The sequence below is a fragment of the Eubalaena glacialis genome, chromosome 14 (genome assembly GCF_028564815.1).
Source record: "Eubalaena glacialis isolate mEubGla1 chromosome 14, mEubGla1.1.hap2.+ XY, whole genome shotgun sequence".
NCBI classification, from domain to species: domain Eukaryota; kingdom Metazoa; phylum Chordata; class Mammalia; order Artiodactyla; family Balaenidae; genus Eubalaena; species Eubalaena glacialis.
Window position 1 is genome coordinate 56,227,637 of NC_083729.1, and position 19,755 is coordinate 56,247,391.

The 19,755-nt window shown below is 41.6% G+C and overlaps 1 protein-coding gene across 1 annotated transcript in view; it reads right to left on the minus strand.

The window, feature by feature from the left end:
* SPRED2 (sprouty related EVH1 domain containing 2) overlaps positions 1-19,755 on the minus strand; it is a 117,142-nt gene that overhangs the window by 19,411 nt on the left and 77,976 nt on the right. The window contains exons 2-4 of the mRNA XM_061211139.1: positions 12,001-12,178; positions 4,020-4,188; positions 1,777-1,841 (exon numbers count right to left, since the gene is read on the minus strand). Coding sequence (XP_061067122.1) covers positions 1,777-1,841; positions 4,020-4,188; positions 12,001-12,178 — 412 coding nt within the window. The remainder of the gene's footprint in view (positions 1-1,776; positions 1,842-4,019; positions 4,189-12,000; positions 12,179-19,755) is intronic.

Genomic DNA, 19,755 nt, shown 5'->3' on the forward strand with positions numbered 1-19,755 from the left:
CACAGGAAGCCACCTTTTAACCCGCCTGCTGTTGTTTGTCTCTCAAAACGTGACAAAGGAACAGATGTAAGCAACATGCCAAATGTCGAGAGGATCTGCTTGGAGCGCTATAGGAAGCCTGCTCAGGGCCACATTACACCAGCCGCTCTGCGGAGGCACAACTGAGTTCATTTCCTGACATATCCCCCCCCCCGTTGCCCCCGTCCCAAGCACTCTCTACTCATGTCAGGTCGGGGTCTGCAATGCTCAGGCAACTCAGTACATGCATCCCTGCTGCCACCTTCGCTCCCCGCCTCGAAGCCCGTTCCCAACCCCTGTTCCAATGCCACCGAGGTCCGGTCCAGCCTCAGCTCCCAGGGGTCTTCTCTGACCCCCACACCGCTCCTTGTAAAAGGACCTTGGGCCAGAGCACCTTGGCTTCTAAGCTTCTCACAGGCCCATCTCATCGCTGTCCTGACCACCCAGTTACCTCCATGAGGGCTAGAGCTGGGTTCACACACCTCTGTCTTCCCAAAGTAGTGTTTTTCAAATTACTAGTTGCAGGATGAGTGGGTTGGGAATCAAGTTTAAAGGGTTGCAACTAATATTTAAAATATTAAATAAAAACACAGCTTATAAAAGATACTCTTGGGACAAATGAGGAATTATCGGGGAACTATCAGATGATATTATGAAATTCCCATTAATTTTCTTAGGCCCAGTAATGGTGTTGTATAGGAGAACGCCTTATTTTTACGCGATGCATGCTCAGGTATTTAGAGGCGACTTACTTTCAACTGGATCAGCAGAAAAATTATGTGTGCGCGCACGCGTGTGTAAGTTTACACACATGCACAGATAAAGTAAATGGGGCAAAATGTTACAACTGTTGACTCTAGGTGTTCACTGTACTATTCTTTAAATTTTCCTGTATGCTTGAAAAGTTTCATAATAAAAAGCAGAAGAAAATAAAAAGGAAGAGAAAAAAATCACAACGCAGGGCATGAAATACGATCTGGTTTGGGATGTCTATGGATGTGTGTCCTAGGTTACAATTTAAATGTATTTCTTCCTGTGGGTCAAGGCCGAGACTTTGAAATGCTGCCCTACAGCTCCTGACGGCACCAAGCCCACAGCAGGTGCACACTGAACTGTTTGTTTAATTAACTTCTAAAAGCACAGAATTTTAGTGAAGGGGCAAGCTGAGAAATCATTTTGTCTCCAGTTACATCCCATTAACTCAAGCTGTGTCAAAATATCCAAGCCGTTTCCTGCCTTAGCACACTTGGCCCTAACCTCAACTCGGCCTTCAGGACTCTCTTATCAGATGTTTAATTACTCATCAGGAAGGCTACTCCCCTGCCCCGCACCCACCACGCAAGGGAGGTTGGGGGAGCTGGTTATTAATGCAAGACTCTGAGAGTAGGGTGACCAGTTGTCCCAGTTCGCCTGGGATTGAAGTATGTATTTTGCTGGACTAGGGACTTCCGGTGCTAAAACTAGGACAGTCCCAGGCCAACCAGGACGGCTAGTCACCTTAAATATGAAGGAAGACTGGGAGAGCGCCCTGGGCAGCTCTAGGAGAGCTGATACTATGTGCCTTGTAGCATCACGGCAACATGAGGGACCAGGGAAAACCCGGGGCAGCAAAATTATGACAAGGCAGAGATCTCCCTGACAGCATCCCAACAGCAACAGCAAATACCAAATTGCCAAGTGTCTCTCACGCCCCTAAACAGAACCTCTCTCTGATTATTCACCAACTCCTCTGGAAAGCAAAGGAAGATGGGAACTTACTGTAAAAACGTCATCATCACCAAGCTCAGCCTCATTATGGATGGTGGAAGAAGATGTCGTTGAGCCTAAAAAGACACAAAAACCACAAAAAGGTGTTTCTAAAGAGGGTAAGTCAAAGCCAATCATTTAAAACAGTATATTTAAATAAACCACATCCTATGCCTTTCACATGTGAATCACCAGCAGAAATATGTTACCTGGGAATTAAATGCTTTTAATTTACCCTTCTTAATTGACTCTAGCCAGCATGTTCCCTAAATGAACTTTGCCTACTGTTGTTCCCAAATCAATCCCTCAAACTCCCTCACTGGCCACTGGAGAACAAGTACACAGAGAGGCACCACAGAGGCCATGCATCACGATAGGCCCCCACCAGTGACCCCCATGACCGCACTGTGTAGTGGGAAAAGCAATGGATGGAGAACTCCAGGTTGGACGGGCCACAATCTCACTGCATAACTGGACTTAGGGGTCAGGGCTTTTCATTTACTCACGAGGGGATTTGACTAAGTAGCTAGTATGGTTGCTTCCTGTGCTGAAATTCAGACACTGTACTCTAAACTCCAGATTGTGGGAGCCACCTTCTAAGCTGATACCTGGGCAAAGAGGTTTTCTCTTGCAATACTAGGGTATCAATGAGTTTTCTTCGTTTTTGCAGGCCAACATTTAGGCTCATGTCAGAAAACCCAGTTTATTCCATCAGGGAAAAAAATGGTCATTTAGGGTTCAATTGGTTTATTTGTTCAACAGTTTCTTCATTCTGGTAGGCAAATCACTATAACTTCCCCTTTTCCTTCCTAATACCACTCCGTAATGTGCGGATCAAATCAACTGACACTGTTAATGGCCAAAAGGAAAAACATACTTAAATTTGCATGTGATAGATCTACCAAAAGGGAAATTTAGTCTCTATCTTCTCCTTTTCTTCGTTACGTCTTACAAAATGTACATTTGGAAAATATTTTGCTATTACATGAAACTGAAATCAAAAGACTTGCTCAGAAAGGAATGAGAAACATTTACATTTCCAATGAGGGATCACAGGAGGAAAAACAAGTCCCACAATACCCTGTGTGCAATTCCTATTGATATCTGAGGATTTTTCTCTACTATTTGAATTACTCTAGTCAATCAACGTTTAAGGCAAGTTTGATAGAACAGAGCTAGGTAGAGTGTATACAGAGAAAAAAATTACAAGAGAATCAAATTTTGTGTGTAGCTTCAGTGACTAAGTACATGGACATACTGCTTCTGCCAATAATACAGGAGCTACTTTCTCTCCTAAACATTTAAAAGCTATGTTTAATAACAAGATTTTAAACATTTGCCACTTGTGTCAGATCTATGATGTGAACACTGGCTGTTACTCATTTTGGCCACCCTGGGATTGCAGTTCCCTGATTCGTGTTCCAGCCAGAATTGTCTCCCTGCTGATGTTAAGAGATTTTTCTTTTGAGATTTGCTTTTCTCTCTTCCCCCAAATCCGCAATGAAGAAAATGACTTCAGAACATATTTATTTCATATACAAATAAAACATATATTCTTTTGTGATTAATCTCCCCAAATTCTGAATTTGGCTTTACCATGCCTTGCTTAATATTCCTTTATTCACAGGGCCCTGGCTATGGAACCTTGAACCCTTTGATTTGAGAACTGAATGTGTCGAAGTGGAGAATTTGTGTGTTTGGACACTGTGGACTCTAGAAAAGCCCACGAGAACTCACTGCCCAAGAGCCTTCCAGGCCACGATTAAATGCAACACAGTGTTTACCAGCTGCTAACCCATGGACTAAGGAGTCACAGATCCCTTCGCCTTTTCAGTGGCAGACGTAAACCCTGGGCTCTCCTTACACAACAGTGGGAAGGCATGGAGATTTCTGGGCCCATTAGAATCTATTCTCCACCTCTGGACCAAATCTGACCAAAACAGTTTCTCAATAGTCAGGGAAAGGTAAAACACATCAAAAAGTCATTCACATGGAAGTCTAGAACTTGTCTTTTCAGAGCAGAGTCTAAAAACCAATTGGAATCACTCATTACTCTGAAACCCATCTCCTTTCCCCCTGCACTGTCACTTAAAGTTTTTTTCTCCTTGGATGTTCCTAAAGTTTCGGCCTCTACTGACCTGGCCCCCAACCCTCCTGCAAATAATCCACAAATATATGATGGCAGACAATTCAGATTAAAAAGAACCTGGAAACTTCCCATAGTCCCACTGAGAATGCAGCGATAAATTCAATACCTTCTATAAGGTCTTCGATTGCTTTCCTCACTCCCCTGTCAAAGGCTCGAGCATCAGCAGGGCTTTGGAAAGTAAGTCCAAACTTCCTATTGTCGACCTTCCAGTGATGAAAGGTTGGGTTGGCTTTGGTGTAGACCAAGTCCTTTCTCACATAGCATTCCAATACCACCTGAAGGATTGAAACACACAGGCGGGTTACTTGTTAAATCGTCATGATTGTGTCTGGTTACAAAAATCTAACTAGTAACCATCGTCCTTGGTGGCAACTAACGAAAACCCTCCCCTCTGCCTTCACGTATCTTTGAAGGCTTCTTGGAGGAAGGCTTTGTCTGCCTCTGTTGACCATCCACTCCTTGCTACCCCGCACCCTTGGTGGTCCTTGCTGTATTGCTGTACCCCTTAACCATGCTCTTCATGTCACTCATTTTCCTTCCTCCTGCCCCTGACTAGGGGGCACTAAGCTGAGGTCCAGTGTTGGGGCTTTGCTCTGTTCCAGGTTGACTGCTTCTGTATCAGGGGTCTCAATCTTCCTTCTCCTGTCCTAATGGGTGTCTCTCAGTGACCTCAATTCAACAAGCTGAGAAAATAACTAACTTGCTCTGAAAATTCTGCCCCTAGTAACTTCCCCTTATCTAGCAATGCCAACCCCTCTCTGTTCATTCTCTCTGGCTCAAATCTCCGTGGTTTTCTTTTGTCTCTTCGGCTTTCTTTATCCCCTGTATTATTATTCACCAAGTCCATTTCATTTTTCCTTCAACATCTTTTGTATCAACCCTGTTTCAATTGCTACTACCGTGATCTAGGTCTCTACCTAGATCTAGGTCTCTAACCTTTTATCTGGATTATTAGAACAATCTCCAAATTTCTAGCAATCTCGTCTCAGAACTGCCTTTTTACTAAGCTACGACTTTGAGCAGATTGTCTTAGACCTTTGACCTTTTTATCTCTAAAGCGGAAGTAACACCAACGTTATCAATGAACGTACACATGAACATGCTTTGAAAACACCAAACAGTAAGAAACCTAACAGGGTCATACACGCTTCCCAGTATATCGCATTATGTTTTACTCTTTTATTTACTTCAGTGTTTGTCACCTTCACAATTTAGTACTTGGTCTCATATTATTCTCTAACAGTTTCGTGTGCATTAGTCTTGTTCCCCTAACTAGACTGTAAAAGATCAAGATGTTTTATAAAATAACCCCCTCTGTGTGTAGAGTGCTATTGCTGGTAAAGATACCAGAGTTTAAGATTATAGAATAAAAGAGGTATTGCAATCATGTGAATGTAAACTCCAGTCTTTATTCATAGAAAGCTCCAAAATATTGACAATATTTATTTCTATGGTTTCATTATATATATATCAAAATGATTTTGCTAAGTTTTACTAGCTTTGATCTTGTTCTGGCAAAGTTCTACATTTAACAAAATGAGATCTTATTAATTTTTAACTAAGTGAAAGAATAAAGGCCTGCCTAAATTAATAAAAATTCCAATTAGAGAGAATATCTTTAAATGAGTACAACTTTCAAGAATACATCTAAGCAAACAGAAATCAAGCATTGCCTAATAAATGTTCCCTAACTTAATAGATGAGAATAATAGTCTAATTGGCATATCAAATAGCAGTCCCAAGCAGTTAACTTTATTCCACTGTATTGAAAGAAGACAACAGTCCCCTCGCACAGTTCTATTTATGATTAAATTGCTTACTATGGCCATTTTCCCCTAAGAATAGCACAATGATTAAATGTCAGCCCAGCCCCATTCCAAATTGGGGAAATCCAAATAACCAAGGCTTTAACTAACAAATGTTATCTATTTTAGAATTTAATAGTCTCAATGCAAAGTCTCAAAATAACCTTTTTTGTAAAAACAAAGACTTCTGGTTTTCTCCATATTTTTTGGGTGAAAAAAATTGTCTTTGGTTGACATTTTCTGAGTTTAAGATTATTCCAAAGGTACATCTTCCTAGAGAAGTGTAATAAGTTCTTAGAAAAGTAAAGTTCAGCCACCTAAATTATGTGAGGGGGAGGAGGCCAGATACCATTTCTTTGTTCTCGTAAACAAAATTACATCATTACCTATCTAAGTTTAATGACAAAAATGAAAACGTTCAAATGCTTTCATCTTCCTAACAGGTATAACCCCGCTAGTGAAGTTTTGGCATAATAGGTATCAATCTTCTAAAATGAAGTTTAGGCATTGACTTAAAAGTTGAGAAAGGCTTTTAAAAATAGCTTTTTAAATGAGATGCGTGGGGAGAAAAAACGTGATTATGTATTCTTGTTGGAGGTTTCAAAAAAATTGATACAAGAAATCCATATTGTAGAAGATTTAAGTAATTTAGGTGAGTCCATGAAGGTTCCATTCTTGCCCATCTCACCCTCCCTACCCTCAACACCTCTCCCTCTCCAGAACTGCCCACTGTAGGTATGGTAGACACAACTCCAGTTCCCTTCCTGCAGCTTCTTTACATACGCATGTAAGTTTGTGTGTGTGAGTCTGTTTAAATGTAGCCAAACCTATAAATTGGTCTTCAACTTGCCTTTTTCCCCAAAAACATGTCTCGGAGATATAGGAAGGTAAAAAGGATTCTGTTTAGTGGCTGCATAAATAATATTCCTCAGTATGGATATATTAAAATTATTCAGCCATTCTCCACACTAATGGGCATTTAAGTCATTTCTAATTGGTCACTTTTACATTGTCTAATGCTGGAATGAACATCCTTGAACATGTTCTCAAAGTTTGGTCTCTTGGGAGCCTTCCCTCTGCACCCCCAGGTCCTTTCAGGGGGTCCGGGATGGCAAAACTATTTTCATATATTAAGACATTTTTGCTTTTTCACTGTGTTGCCAGTTCTGCTAATGGTGCAAAAGGAACGGTGGGTAAAACTGCTGTGCTGAGGCATGAATCAAGGCCAGGCAGTGGCACCAAACAGTACCAAAGTCACCGGATTCACCACTGTCACATGGTCAAAGTAAAAAAAGGCCAGTCTTATGTAGGATTGTCCTTGATGAAGCAGTTAAAAATTATTATATCTTGACCTGTGAATACACATCTTTCATCTCGTGTGATGAAATGGGAAGTACACATAATTGGATTCTCATATCTGCTTCTGCATTTGATCTGCTGTAATACGTTGCTTTGGCTGAAGTATGGGAAGAAACTCTGGCTTTGCACAAATGCGTAGTTAGAAAAGGGAAGAGTATCCCTCACAGCCTTTTTACTTCTACTGCATGGGGAAGAATGACGATTGTCTCAAGTGAAAACGTGTGTAATTGCTGCAGTTGTGAGTTGAACTAACTACTTTCCTCATGGATCACCAGGTTTACTTGAAAGAACAGCCTACAGGTGAACTACGGTTATTCAGACTTGGGTACTTGGCAGACATTTTCTTGAAGATGAACACAGCGAGCCTGTCACCTCAAGGAAAACAAGGAGATATTTGTTGCCAATAATAAAATTTCAACTTTCAAGTGAAAATTAGAATTTTGGACAGCTTCCCAATACTTAAGACTTTTCTAATGAGATCAGTGGTGATATTAAGAAATGTGATTTTTGATATTGTAGAATTAAATGTATCAACATTTGGAAGATCTGTTTAACTCAGTAAACCATTATTTTCCAAATGACCAATGCATGACATTACAAAATCAGGAATGAGTAAAAGATCCATGCAAAGAGAAAGATAAACCAGTGGATTTTAATGTACTAGAGTGTAAAAAGGTCATTGATATGGTTTCAGAGTCCACATTTAAGAAACTACTACAAGCCAAGTTTTGGTGTAGCATCAAAGAAGTATATCTACGATGGTCTGAAAAGGCTATTAAAATATTTCTATGTTTTCCAACTACATATCTGTGTGAGGTTGGATTTTCTTCATATACTTCAATCAAAACATATGGCCACAGATTGAAAGCAAGAGTAGACATTAGAATCCAGCTATTTTCTATTAAGTCAGATATTAAAGAGATCTGCAAAAATGCAAAGCAATGCTATTCTTCTAATCATTTTTTTTCTGGAAAATAGTTATTTGCCTATTCTTGCCTGTAAAGAATGTCGTTTAAGCTAACACTACTGTTTAATTAAGATTTTTTAACAATTTCAGTTTTAATTTCTAGTATGGTAAATATTAGTAGCTATAAGCTACAAGATAAAAGCATTTTGGGGTCCTCAATACATTTTTAGAGTGTAAAGGGATTCTGAGACCAAAACTCTCCGATAACTGTAGCTATCCATAAAGCTCTGCAGTCTATTTCCATAGGATAGGGTTTAGATGTGGAACTGCCAAGTAAAAAGGAATACACATTTAAAATTAATATCCTGCCAAATTGCCTTTCAAAGAGCTTTGCCAGCTGTAACTCCCACCAAATGTGTGTGGGAGTGCTCACAGACTTGCACTGGAACGATCAACCTTTTAGATTTTGTGATTCACCTTCATAAGGTAGTTTCTCACAGGATTCATTTCAGAAGTAAAATCCTCTAATCCATCTAAAATAAGATTCAACTCAGAAATTTTTAGTTTACCTATAATTTCTCAGGAAAACTTGATTGTCTCCAACTCACAAAAAATTATCCAAATAACGACTTTGTGAATGGATATTTGGAACACAGACTTTTCCCGTAGAAACAATGGAAGTTAAGTTCACAGGCGTCAACACAGAAGTCAAGTAACAACAACAAAAACCAATGTGCTGAATTCTAGAACTGCACTCCATTGGAAAAACTACTGACAACAGTTTCTATCAGAAAAGGCTGGTTGTCCCGGCTGGAATACTGGGAACTCTGATACCATCCATTCTCTGTATTCCCCAAATGATCTCCACCCTCTCCTCCCCATTCCACCACTGAGGGGGAGGGGTGTCCTTCAACAACCCCACCGCATTTGCACAGCTTCCAGGAGGATTCATACCCTCCAGTGGCAGAAACGCTGCATTACGTAAGCTTGGAGGCCAAAGGAGGAGTCACCATATTGCCAAAAGTGTGTGTGGGGTGGTGTGTTAGGAGTCCAGGATTTACCAGAGTGTGAAACAGGCACAGTGAGGGATGGAAAGATGCAGAAGCACATCTGGGTGTATGGGTGTGTGATTTAACTACTAGTGGATATAATATATAAAAGTCCAGAAGTGTAGAGTCACAGAATGTAAGGGGGACAAGAGGAGGGAGAGGGTGATGGAGAAACATGACAGGGGAGGGGATGAGGCACACAATCCTTGTGCAATAGCAACACACAACAGAAGCTGGTCCACAGCCAGGACTGTCCTATTCCCATGCAGAGCTGGTATGAAGGGACCAGGTTTTGGCTTCACAATGAAATGGTTCCCAGGACTGGCTCTGCTAATGACTATGTGCCCCAGACTGAGGAAATGGATCACTTCTTGGAGAATTGAGGTTCCCCATCACAAAGTGTAGATAATATCAATAGTATCCTCCTCCTTCAGAATGTTGCAGGAATTTAACCGAGGTTATTTACATAAAGGGCATCAAACAAAATTGTAGAAGTTCACAATTACTATGGTCAAGTCGGTGGTACGATACAAGTTTATAAACGTATCTATAAAATGAAGGGGCTGAATTAGACAATCTAAAGGCTATTTCAGGTTGACATAGTCTATGACAAACCACAGAAATACCAGGAAAAAACAGACCTAAAAAGATGCAACCATTCAGGTACAATAATTTGCTAACACAAAAGTAGTAACAATAAAAATAAAAAGGGAAAAAGTGAAAAAAATTTTTCTAGCAAAATTTTTGTAGGAAAAGAACCCCAACTAAAATCAAAAAGGCAAGCAATAGATTATAAAAATATCTGCAAATATGCAGATGAAGATGAGTATCTTTATTATACTTGGAGGGCATACATATCAAGGAGAAAAATCAGGCCCCAAACGGTAAATATGCAAAGGACATTGACAGATAATTCACAGTTAAGACTGTTTAACAAACAGAAAAACATTTGATCTCGTTATTAATCAACAAGATACCACTGTTACTCTAATTAAATTGGTAAAGATTTAAAATATGTGACCCTCAGTGTGTTAAAGAAAATTCTCATATATGCTGGTAGCAGCTCTTTGTACAAGTATCAAAAGTCATAAAAATTTGACCCCTCAAATTATTCCAAGTAAATAATAAGTGTGGAAAATGCAGGTAGATAATACTGGGTGGGGGTAGTGGGAAGGGAAGGAATCTTAACATTGGACACTAAGGAGATCCTCAAATAAACAATGGAACGTCAACCTGATACCAGCAACATGGAAAATTTCTTATGAGAATATCTTATGAGATATAAAACTTTAGGGACTTCCCTGGTGGTCCAGTGGTTAAGACTCCGCGATTCCACTGCAGGGGGCAAGGGTTCGATCCCTGGTCGGGGAACTAAGATCCCACATGCCATGTGGCCCAAAAAAACATAACAAAACAAAACCACACCACACACACAGATATAAAACTGTTTACGAGCTCTGATTACAGCTAGGTAAAAATAAAAATACGCACAAAGGGGAAAAAAGCTATATCAAAGGGCTAGAGGTAGTTATGCACATGCGACTTTGGCTCAGTTTGGGGTCAGAGTGACAGGGTATCAAATACTGGTTCCCAGCCCCCAAGATGGGTCATCCAGAACAAGGAGTCTTTCTGAATCTTAGTTTCTTCAGTTATAGCTATACAGGCTACTGTAAGGATACAATGATACATCTTAATTAAAGGGCTAGCATTGTGCTCAGCCCTTAGGTAAACGCTGGATAAAAGGTAGTTATTTTACTTTTTCTTGTTAGTGTGGTTACATTGCCTTTATTGTGAATATCTTATAAACAAGAATGTTTTAATTATTTGACTATTATGTAAGGAATTTCTTGAATGGCCATGTTTCTTCAAATGAGCTATATTCTCCCTTTAAATTTTCATTCATTTCATTTTCAGAAATGAATCAAGTGGGAAGATACCATTTCTGTTAATCCATATATAACATTTAGAAGTTGTTCTGCCTTATTTTGTAACCTTTATAAACATTAAGAAGTGGTTGCAGAAGAAGATTAAGTTTGTATACTCAGCACATAAAACTCAACACATGCTGCTGTCAAGGGTCTCAAATGTACCACTGACTTATTCCTGTGGTGTCTTTGTATTCTCTCTGTTGAGATCCTGCATGATCCTGCACGTTTTGAATCAATGGTTGGCTCTGGAGTATACATTCCAGGATCGAATACAGATAGGAGCATGTTCTCCCAGATTCAAGGCCACCAATTAAAAATAGACAATTTTCCTTCGTATCATAGATTCCTTCATAACATAGAACTGGATATCCAGTCCCTCCATGAAACTACGTTATAAACTATCAACACCCCCATCTTTGTGAGATAATGATTACTCTCCAAAGTGCCTATTTTTAAGCATGTAGAATTATTACAGGAGTGTAATGCCGCTGCTTTTTGTTACTTTCTTTTCCCAAACATGTTTTATTCATTAGCTTATGAAATAGAAGCTGCAGTATTTTTGAGATAAACATTTATTTACAAGTAACAAGACGTCAGACGACACTTCCTCTTTGCATTCTATCTCTCACCATCCAAACCTTGATGGCATGCTCCATGAATAAACCCAATGTTTAAAAAAACTCTGACTTCACAGCTCACTACGATGTGATTCATAATAAAGAACATACTTTCGTTTCGAACATCTTGTTACAGTGACAGAAAGACAGCTTAATTAATCAAGACGCAAATAAGACAGCCAAATGCACGACTTCTAAGCATCTGAGTTATACGGTGTGTAGTAAAAAGTGACTTCACTGAAAAGCCAAGGTTAGGTTTTGCAATTTGGCGCCAGCCCCGTGAGTTCTAACTTTGGAAGCTTTTGCAAGAGTCTGAAGTCAGAGAAAGAAGGAAAAAAATACCTACAGGAAAAGGGCTATGATTTAATGTCAAGAAATCAGTCGTTGCTAATTTAACCCACGCGTTGCACGTCTGCCATTACCAGTTTGTCTTTCTGTCGTTCACCATGGATGAGAAAGCCGCTTCGTCCATTGCCTTCGGGGTGCATGACCTTACAGACCCCCACGCGACTGATCCCGCCTCCTTCCTGTGGGAACCATCCCCCGCTGGAGTCATCTCTGGTCATAACCACAGCCTTGACGCGCACAATATAGCTGTCACTAAAACGACAACAACAAGAAGAATGGGGCATGACAATGGTCTGGAGCTGGAGGACACGTTTCACAGTGCAAGGGGACCACAGCCAGCATTTTTGGGACTCATCAAAAGAAAATCTACGCCTGGCAGCGACCTTAAAAGATAGCCTGTATCAATGTTCAGGGAAAAACCCCAACTCTTAAACTCAGTATAAAAGTACGTTAAAAAAAAAAAAAAAAGACGCCCAGTCATTAAAAAATATTTGTGAATCTTTGAGGATGTATGCAAGCATAACATTCTCCAGTTTCTAGATGGACGTGTTAATAATAAAACGAATGAACTTCTATCTACAGTTTGGTATCTAGAAGTTCGGAAAGACGAATCTATTAACTTAAGAGGACATTATGGTTTCAACCATTAAAACTTGGTTTATAATGAATGACCAAGGCGTAACATTTTATAAGGCTAATAATCTTCTGATTTAGCGTTAAGTAGACGATAGTCCACTCCTAAATCACAAATTCACCGTGCGATCATTTATGTTTCAGTTCAAATACCCTTTACACATGTGTAGCCTTCTGTTTATGATTTTATTTTTTCCAGTCTAAACTTTGATTTCGCAATAAGTTCTTTTGCACATTGGCCAAAAATCCTCTTTCTCCTCCAGAGACCAACTCTAGCTTCTTTTCATTCTTCATCACTTTTCCGAAACTTATTTGGATTTTCGGCAAGGCCATTAAATTCTCACTTGCTGTTTTCTTTCTTGGAACAACATTGCTTTTTTTAATCCTTCAAACATACATCCCCATCTTCTACATGCCAGGCGCTGTACCAGATTCTAGGGAAACAAAGATGCAGAGTAACATAGAACCCTCTCTTTCTACGCACCCCAGGCCCAGTGCTCAGAGCCTAGCCGAGCAACCTGCGATCTGCCAAACACCACTCAGACTGTCCCTCTGCCCCACATCCTTCACCTCACTCACCCCCAAAGGCAAAGCCACCCAGGTTCCCTACCACCCCCTGCAGCTCACCCACTACTGTGACCCAGCTCCCCTCCCACTGTGCCCCTGGTACTCAAGGGCCAACATCCCCCTTTACTTCCTAAACCCTTCCTTTCACACTTGCTTTTATTGTGGTAAAATACACATAACGGAACATTTATTTTAGCCATTTTAAGTGTACCATTCCGTGGCATCAAGTACATTCACACTGTTCTGCGACCATCACCAGAACATCAACCATCCATTTCCAGAACTTTTTTCATCTTCCCAAACTGAAACGCTGTACCCTTCAACACTAACTCCCCACCCTACTCCTGGTCTCTATGAATTTGACTACTCCAGGTACCTCTTGTAAGTTCCGTTCACTTTCTTAACCTAAATGAAAACGCGCTCTGGCTGAGTCACGTGGCCCACCCGTGTGGCTGCCTTCTCTCTCCTACACCCCTCCCCCGCTCAGCCTAGATGGGGGGTAGGGTAGCCACCTCTACTGCAGGCTATCGGCACTCTTTCCAGTTCCTCTGAAGCTCACATGTCTGACCGTGCCCCCTTCCTCAGACCTCCGGTCACCTCTCCTCATTCCTTGAAGAGGTTAGCAAGTGCGCTTACTGTCCCTCCATCTCTTCACCATGACCCCTGGCATGATTCTTCGTAGTTTCATCATTCACCCAGAGGATCCTTCCAATTCTTTGACCTCTCAGTTTCTGGAACTCTTCTCCTTCAATGTCCTTGTCTCAGCCACCCAGGCCTAGGTCACTCTCTTGACCTTGTCAGTCTTAAGCATCCCGCTCTCCTGCCACCATCTCCCTATGGTGCAGCTCACACTCTCTAGATTCCAATAATTCTTCACCTCACCAGGGCCAACAGTCTATTGTGCCCTGTTCTCCACACCCTCATGGTCTCACTTCATTCTCTACCCAACTTAAGTTCCACGGTCTATCATGATACTCTTGCAGAAAACCTAAACATGTTTGCCTTCTCTTTCCTTACTGAAGTTGCCCGGTGAAACTCCAAACCCTGGTGAAATCCTACCATCTACTTAACTCCATGCCCTCACTCAGGCTGCTGCACATGGTCAGAGGGAAAGACCCCACTCTACTATGCTTGTAGGTCTACTTTTGAAGTCCTAACCACTAAACTCAAGTGGGTCTACCCAGCATCCTGCTACATTTCCCTGATCCATCCCCAAGAAGACTGTTTCATATGTCCTCCTGCCCCCTCCCTCTCAGATGATGGATGAGCATGCTTTAATTTCACTGAGAAAATAGACACACTCAGAAGAGACCCTGCACCGGCGCCCACTAGCACGCCTACTACTTGGTACCAGTATTTGCTGCCTCCCCTCCTTTAACTGTGCCTAAACGATCCATGATCTAAGCCAGGGCCAACGACTCCACTTAAATATTTTCCATGTGCTAACAGTGCCCCAATTCACATTTCCATACCCAGACCTCTTCCCTAAGCTTCAGATCAGTAAAACCAACTGCCTATGTGATTTCTCTGCTTTGGCATCTAGTAGGCACCTCAGTTAACATGTTTAAGACTGAACTCGTGATTCCCAACTGGCTCTTCCTTTGAAATATATCCAGAACACTTCTCTGACGATTGCAACAGCCTCCTAACTGGCCTCCTTACTTCCCATACCTGCCCAAATTTCTAAGAAAGTCGAAAGGTGAGTCAGACTAAGACATTCTATTCAAACTCTCCAAAAGCTTCTTATATTACTCCGAGTAAGAGTCAAAATCTAGTGCGTATCTTACTCTCCTCCTTGCTCATCCCACTTCAGTCCCATCATCCTTGATGGTCCTCCGCATTAAGCACCCTACCTCAGGGCCTTTGCACTCGCTATTGCCTTTGCTTCAAACCCCATTTCCCACTCTTCTTTCCACACACCAACTAGGCTCATTTCCTGAATTCATTCGGGTCTCTGTCCAGGGTTATTTCATTAGAGATTTCTCCATCCACTTTATATAAAGCAGCACCCTCCATCCCTCTTAAATCTTCTCACCGTGCTTTGTCTCTCTACATGCTACTAAATCAACATCTGCCCTGTTTGCCCACTTTTCCCAACCAGAATGTAAACTCCATGAGAGCAGGGACTTTGCCCTTTTTGTTTACTGCTATATCCTTAGAACCTAGAGTGATGTCTTTCATGTAGTAGGTCGTGGAATGAATGGGTTAAATAGACAATATTTGTAAACAGGTTTTAAAGCTAAGAAAATCTCTGAGAAAATATAAAGTGTTCAATACTCATTTGCTTATGAGCCACAACAGCTTAACTGGGATAGGCTAAAGATTTCCTTTTCATTAATAGGAAAATTGAATTTAAAAAGTCACATGGTTTCTATCATTAATCCATTCACCTCAGGATTCAACATGCATATTCCTTTAGATAAGAGCGATTAAGAACATTTTATAATATTTGTTTAGTTACATACACACAATTTGAGAATATACTCCCCCCACATTCCCCATTTATTCTAGAAAAACTAACGGTTCCCAGGATGTGTAATTCTCTAGTATGAAACACAGCTTTCTCAAATCGTTTGTGAATGTACTGTGGGTTCATCCCAACAGGAAATGGCCAAAGTGAATAACTGAAACTCAACACGCCTCTTGCTAAAACATGCTTTTACTTTTTTTTGTTGTGGCTGTGTGCTTTTCTCCTTTCCTTTGAAGGGATTAAGTAAACACGAAAAAAGGGAAGTTTGCATTACTTATGTTGGTGCCATAAACTTACTTCCAAAAAGTATTCATTTATTAGAGATTCAAACAAATACCCCAGCCCCTAGCTTCCAGACTACAGGGGCTGTTAACTTTGGCCTTTGCTTGTGGTCTGCAGCATCCTCTTTTCCTGCCCTGATTCCTTCAATGCCCGTTCCCGAGGGGAACTTCAACTGTTAAACTGGTGTAACTGATTAGGACCTGGTGTTGAGGGTGGGGAAAAGAAGCCCCCCATCTCCTCTGGCAGCAACCCCAATAGCCAGCATTAACTGAGGCAAGTGACTATTGAAAACAAGGCAGGGGGATAAAGTGTTGCACTAAAAGCTGCGAAGGGTGTCTGCATAATCCAGCTGCATGGCCGCAGGCCAACTGCTTCCTATCCGTGGTGTATTTACGTTATTCAGGCACTCACCCCGCCCAGAACAGAAAGGACGATGAACTCTACTACCAAAAAGGTATAAAGAAGGAAAAATCTCCCTTCCCACCTTCCCTCCCTCTTTCTGGAAAGAATGAAACAACATGCTTAAGCCAGATGCGGGGTTTGTCTGTGGGGTGCAGGATGAAGCAGGAAAGGCTAAAGCAGATGCGTTTCTTCATGTGCACAAGAAAAATGCTGCGGGTATGCTTTAGAAAATTCCCCCAAAACGCTATTGTCAACAACAACAATCACCTCATGCTTCTGAAAGTTTCAACTGTTAAACTGGTGTAACTGATTAGGACCTGGTGAAGTTCCAGGCGTGGGTCCAAACACAAACTGAATGGAGCCCTCCCTACTGTCTGAACCTGAGTTAAACTGACCCTAAGAATCAATGTCATTACAAATGGTGTTTGACCACCACCTGAACACCACTATATTCTTTATGTACATTTTGAGTAAAACTGGCTTTTTCAAATTGGGCTGGGGATCTGGCCAAACGTGGTTCCTTGAAGGACAAAGCTTTGCACTCCCCACATGGAGCCTTATTTGTAAAAACAGGACTTGCTGTCCTGCAATCACTCAACATGCAACAGAGGTCGGTGACGTCCCATGGCAGGATGGGGAGGGAAAGAACAATTTTAAAGCTAGATTTTTGTTTTGGGGTGCTGATTCCAAGGTGGCACAAGTAGTTTTGGATCTCAGGCCTTTATGTTCTAAGCTGTTCTCCCCAGATTCAAAGCAGGCCCTGTCTGGGCCACGTTACAGAAGTAAACAAAGGGATTGTAGGAAACAGTGATGAGGCAGCATTGTGTCTGTAAAGAATGTTCAAAGCCAGACAGGTCAGCACTGCCTTGACCTTCTCAGTAGCTGAAGAAGCCTCTTTTTGAGCTTCAGTTTCCTCATTTGCAAAAAACGAAGAAGAGTATACCGTGCTGGGATGTCCTGAGGGTTAAAAGCAGTAACTGAGGTCCAGTGCCTGATACAAAGAAGTCTGGTCAACTGTAGCCATCGTAATTATTTTTGCTGAAAGGCTGACTTTAATTACAAAAGCAGGTCCTTTAAAGACAAGCCTCCCTGGCCACTGAGGACTGAGTTTCCTGACTGCCTGCCTTTTTCAGCTGTCAGAGAACAGAGTGGCAGGGAGGCTCTTGTCGGGCCTTGGACAGCAGGAGAAAATCCAAAACGGACCTCCAGCAATGATTAATGCAAGGCAGATTTATAAAGAACAGGTCTGAGCCTACATTTCAGGCACACCTGTAGAGAAGCAGTCCATCTGCCATCTGGAAACTGGGGCTCTGCTCCTCCCCCTCCCCCACTGGCTTCAGAGACAGAGCCTGGAACTTTGACATCCCCCATAAATACTTCCCCCGCCCCCTCCTCAGCCAGCCCTTATCTGATTACAGGGCTCCTTTATCTCTCCATTATGCTAAACATTACATTCACTTCCTCCCAGCCCTCTTTTCCATCCTTCTCCACTTCACCAGACCTTGAGAGGGATTAGCCCAGATCGCCGCCTCTCAGGCTCCCTCTTGGTCCCAGCACAACCCGAGCCGCCAGCTGAGCCAAATATAACACCACGTCCTCCAGGGGGATGAGGGCCACTCTTCACTGTAATCACACCCCCGGCCCACCCCCAGTCTTCCTTGTGCCTATAGATTTAGAAAAGCTCTTTGATGTAATCGAATTGTTATGTATATATAAAGTATTACATGTATGTATAAAACATATGTGTGTGAAATATATGTGTCTTGTCATCTTTTTAAAAAGGATCAACAAAATATTTCAGCAGAATCAAATGAGTTGAGAAGCCAAAGAAATTGGTCATATTCTATTTAAAAGGGTGGTGGTTTCTTGAGTTTTATTAGGTATCAACTACTTAAGAACTTTCTTAAAGTAGGCTGCCCTGGTTTTAGAAATTTATATAATCCAAACTTTATAAAGTTTGGAAAGGAAAGCTGTACATAATGGAGTTTTTTTTAATGCATGGTGGAAACGTGGTTTTCAGCTCTGTACAAGCCCCTACAGGTAGAACACTAGCTCTGCCCGCTTATTGTCAAACAAAATTTGTATTGTTTGTATGGTTAGGCCATTACAGGCAACAGTGATAAGAAAAGCATCTAGAGATGCGAGACCCCGCAGGAGCCAATTCTGGGGAAGGCACCTGGCTCTCCTCTCAAATGCTAATGAGCAGCCACTACGAAGCAGAGAAGGACTTTTCTGAACATTAAGTGTTTGCTTCTTAAAGAGAACTGGCTTGCATGATATCAGAGTTGGGGGAGCTAAAAAGTGGGCTAAGATCACTCAAGAAAAAGGCTTCCCCACAGTTAACTTAACATCCATGAAATCAGCCATGAAGTACACTTGATGGAGAGTCGTCTTGGAAACCGCCCTACCCCCGTATCTGCTAGTAAGAGAATCCATGTACCTCGAACAGGTACTGACACCATAACTTTGAATGCATGGCACCAAGGCCCTCTGCCAGGGACCAGATTCACCCAGAGGAGAAAGCAGGCTCTTCATCCAATCTTCATAGTGTCCCTGCATTTCTGAGATGCTGCATCTTGCCCATGCAGAGTCATTCCCCCAGAGGATACAGCAGAGCTTTTATGTTTTTTATCTTTCTGATCAATTTATGCAGTTTTAAAATGGCATGTAATGAGTTTTCGGAATGGAACCCCAATATATAACATGGTACCTGGAAGGTGGTGTGTTCTTGCCTTGCAATGACTGGGGATGTAACCTTCATCCAGAAACCAACTGGGCGGAAAGCAGGGGTTCCTGCTTATATTGTGGAGTGTGAATAGGTTTTCCTCCTTTACTATGTACTGGGCTCGGAATCTGGGAGTGAAGATAACTAGAAAATGTTTTAGGAATCCCCACTTTATTATTATTTTTGGCCACGCCACACGGCTTGTGGGACCTTAGTTCCCCGACCAGGGACTGAACTCGGGCCCTTGGCAGTGAAAGCGCAGAGTCCTAATCACTGGACCGCCAGGGAATTCCCTAGGAATCCCCACTTTAATCCTGCATCACAGCTAGTAAGTTCTGCTGTCCTGCAAGGTCACTAGAGCCCTCCCTGTCCAAGTTCCACCCTGACCCAGAGGGGGAGGTATGGGGCGTGCTCATTCTCAACCTCACATGCCCCATATAAGCCCAGCATCTTTGTTGTTCATGCTACCTAGCTACCCTGAAGCATATAAATAGACCTACTCACCCACACACTATTTTATAGTGCATGTATTAAAAGGGGTTGTTTTCTCCATTACTACAAAGGACATTGCCAACATGACTGATATTTGAAATAGGAATGATTCTTAAATTTAATAACTTATAAATAATTCTTTAGAACCAATCCTAGGAAGTTGAAGTTTATTAGACATGGGCCTCTAGTACTTTTATTATCCTACTGAAACTTTAATACAAAAACTCTCCTTTAGAATAACCACTGCAAACTCGTTTT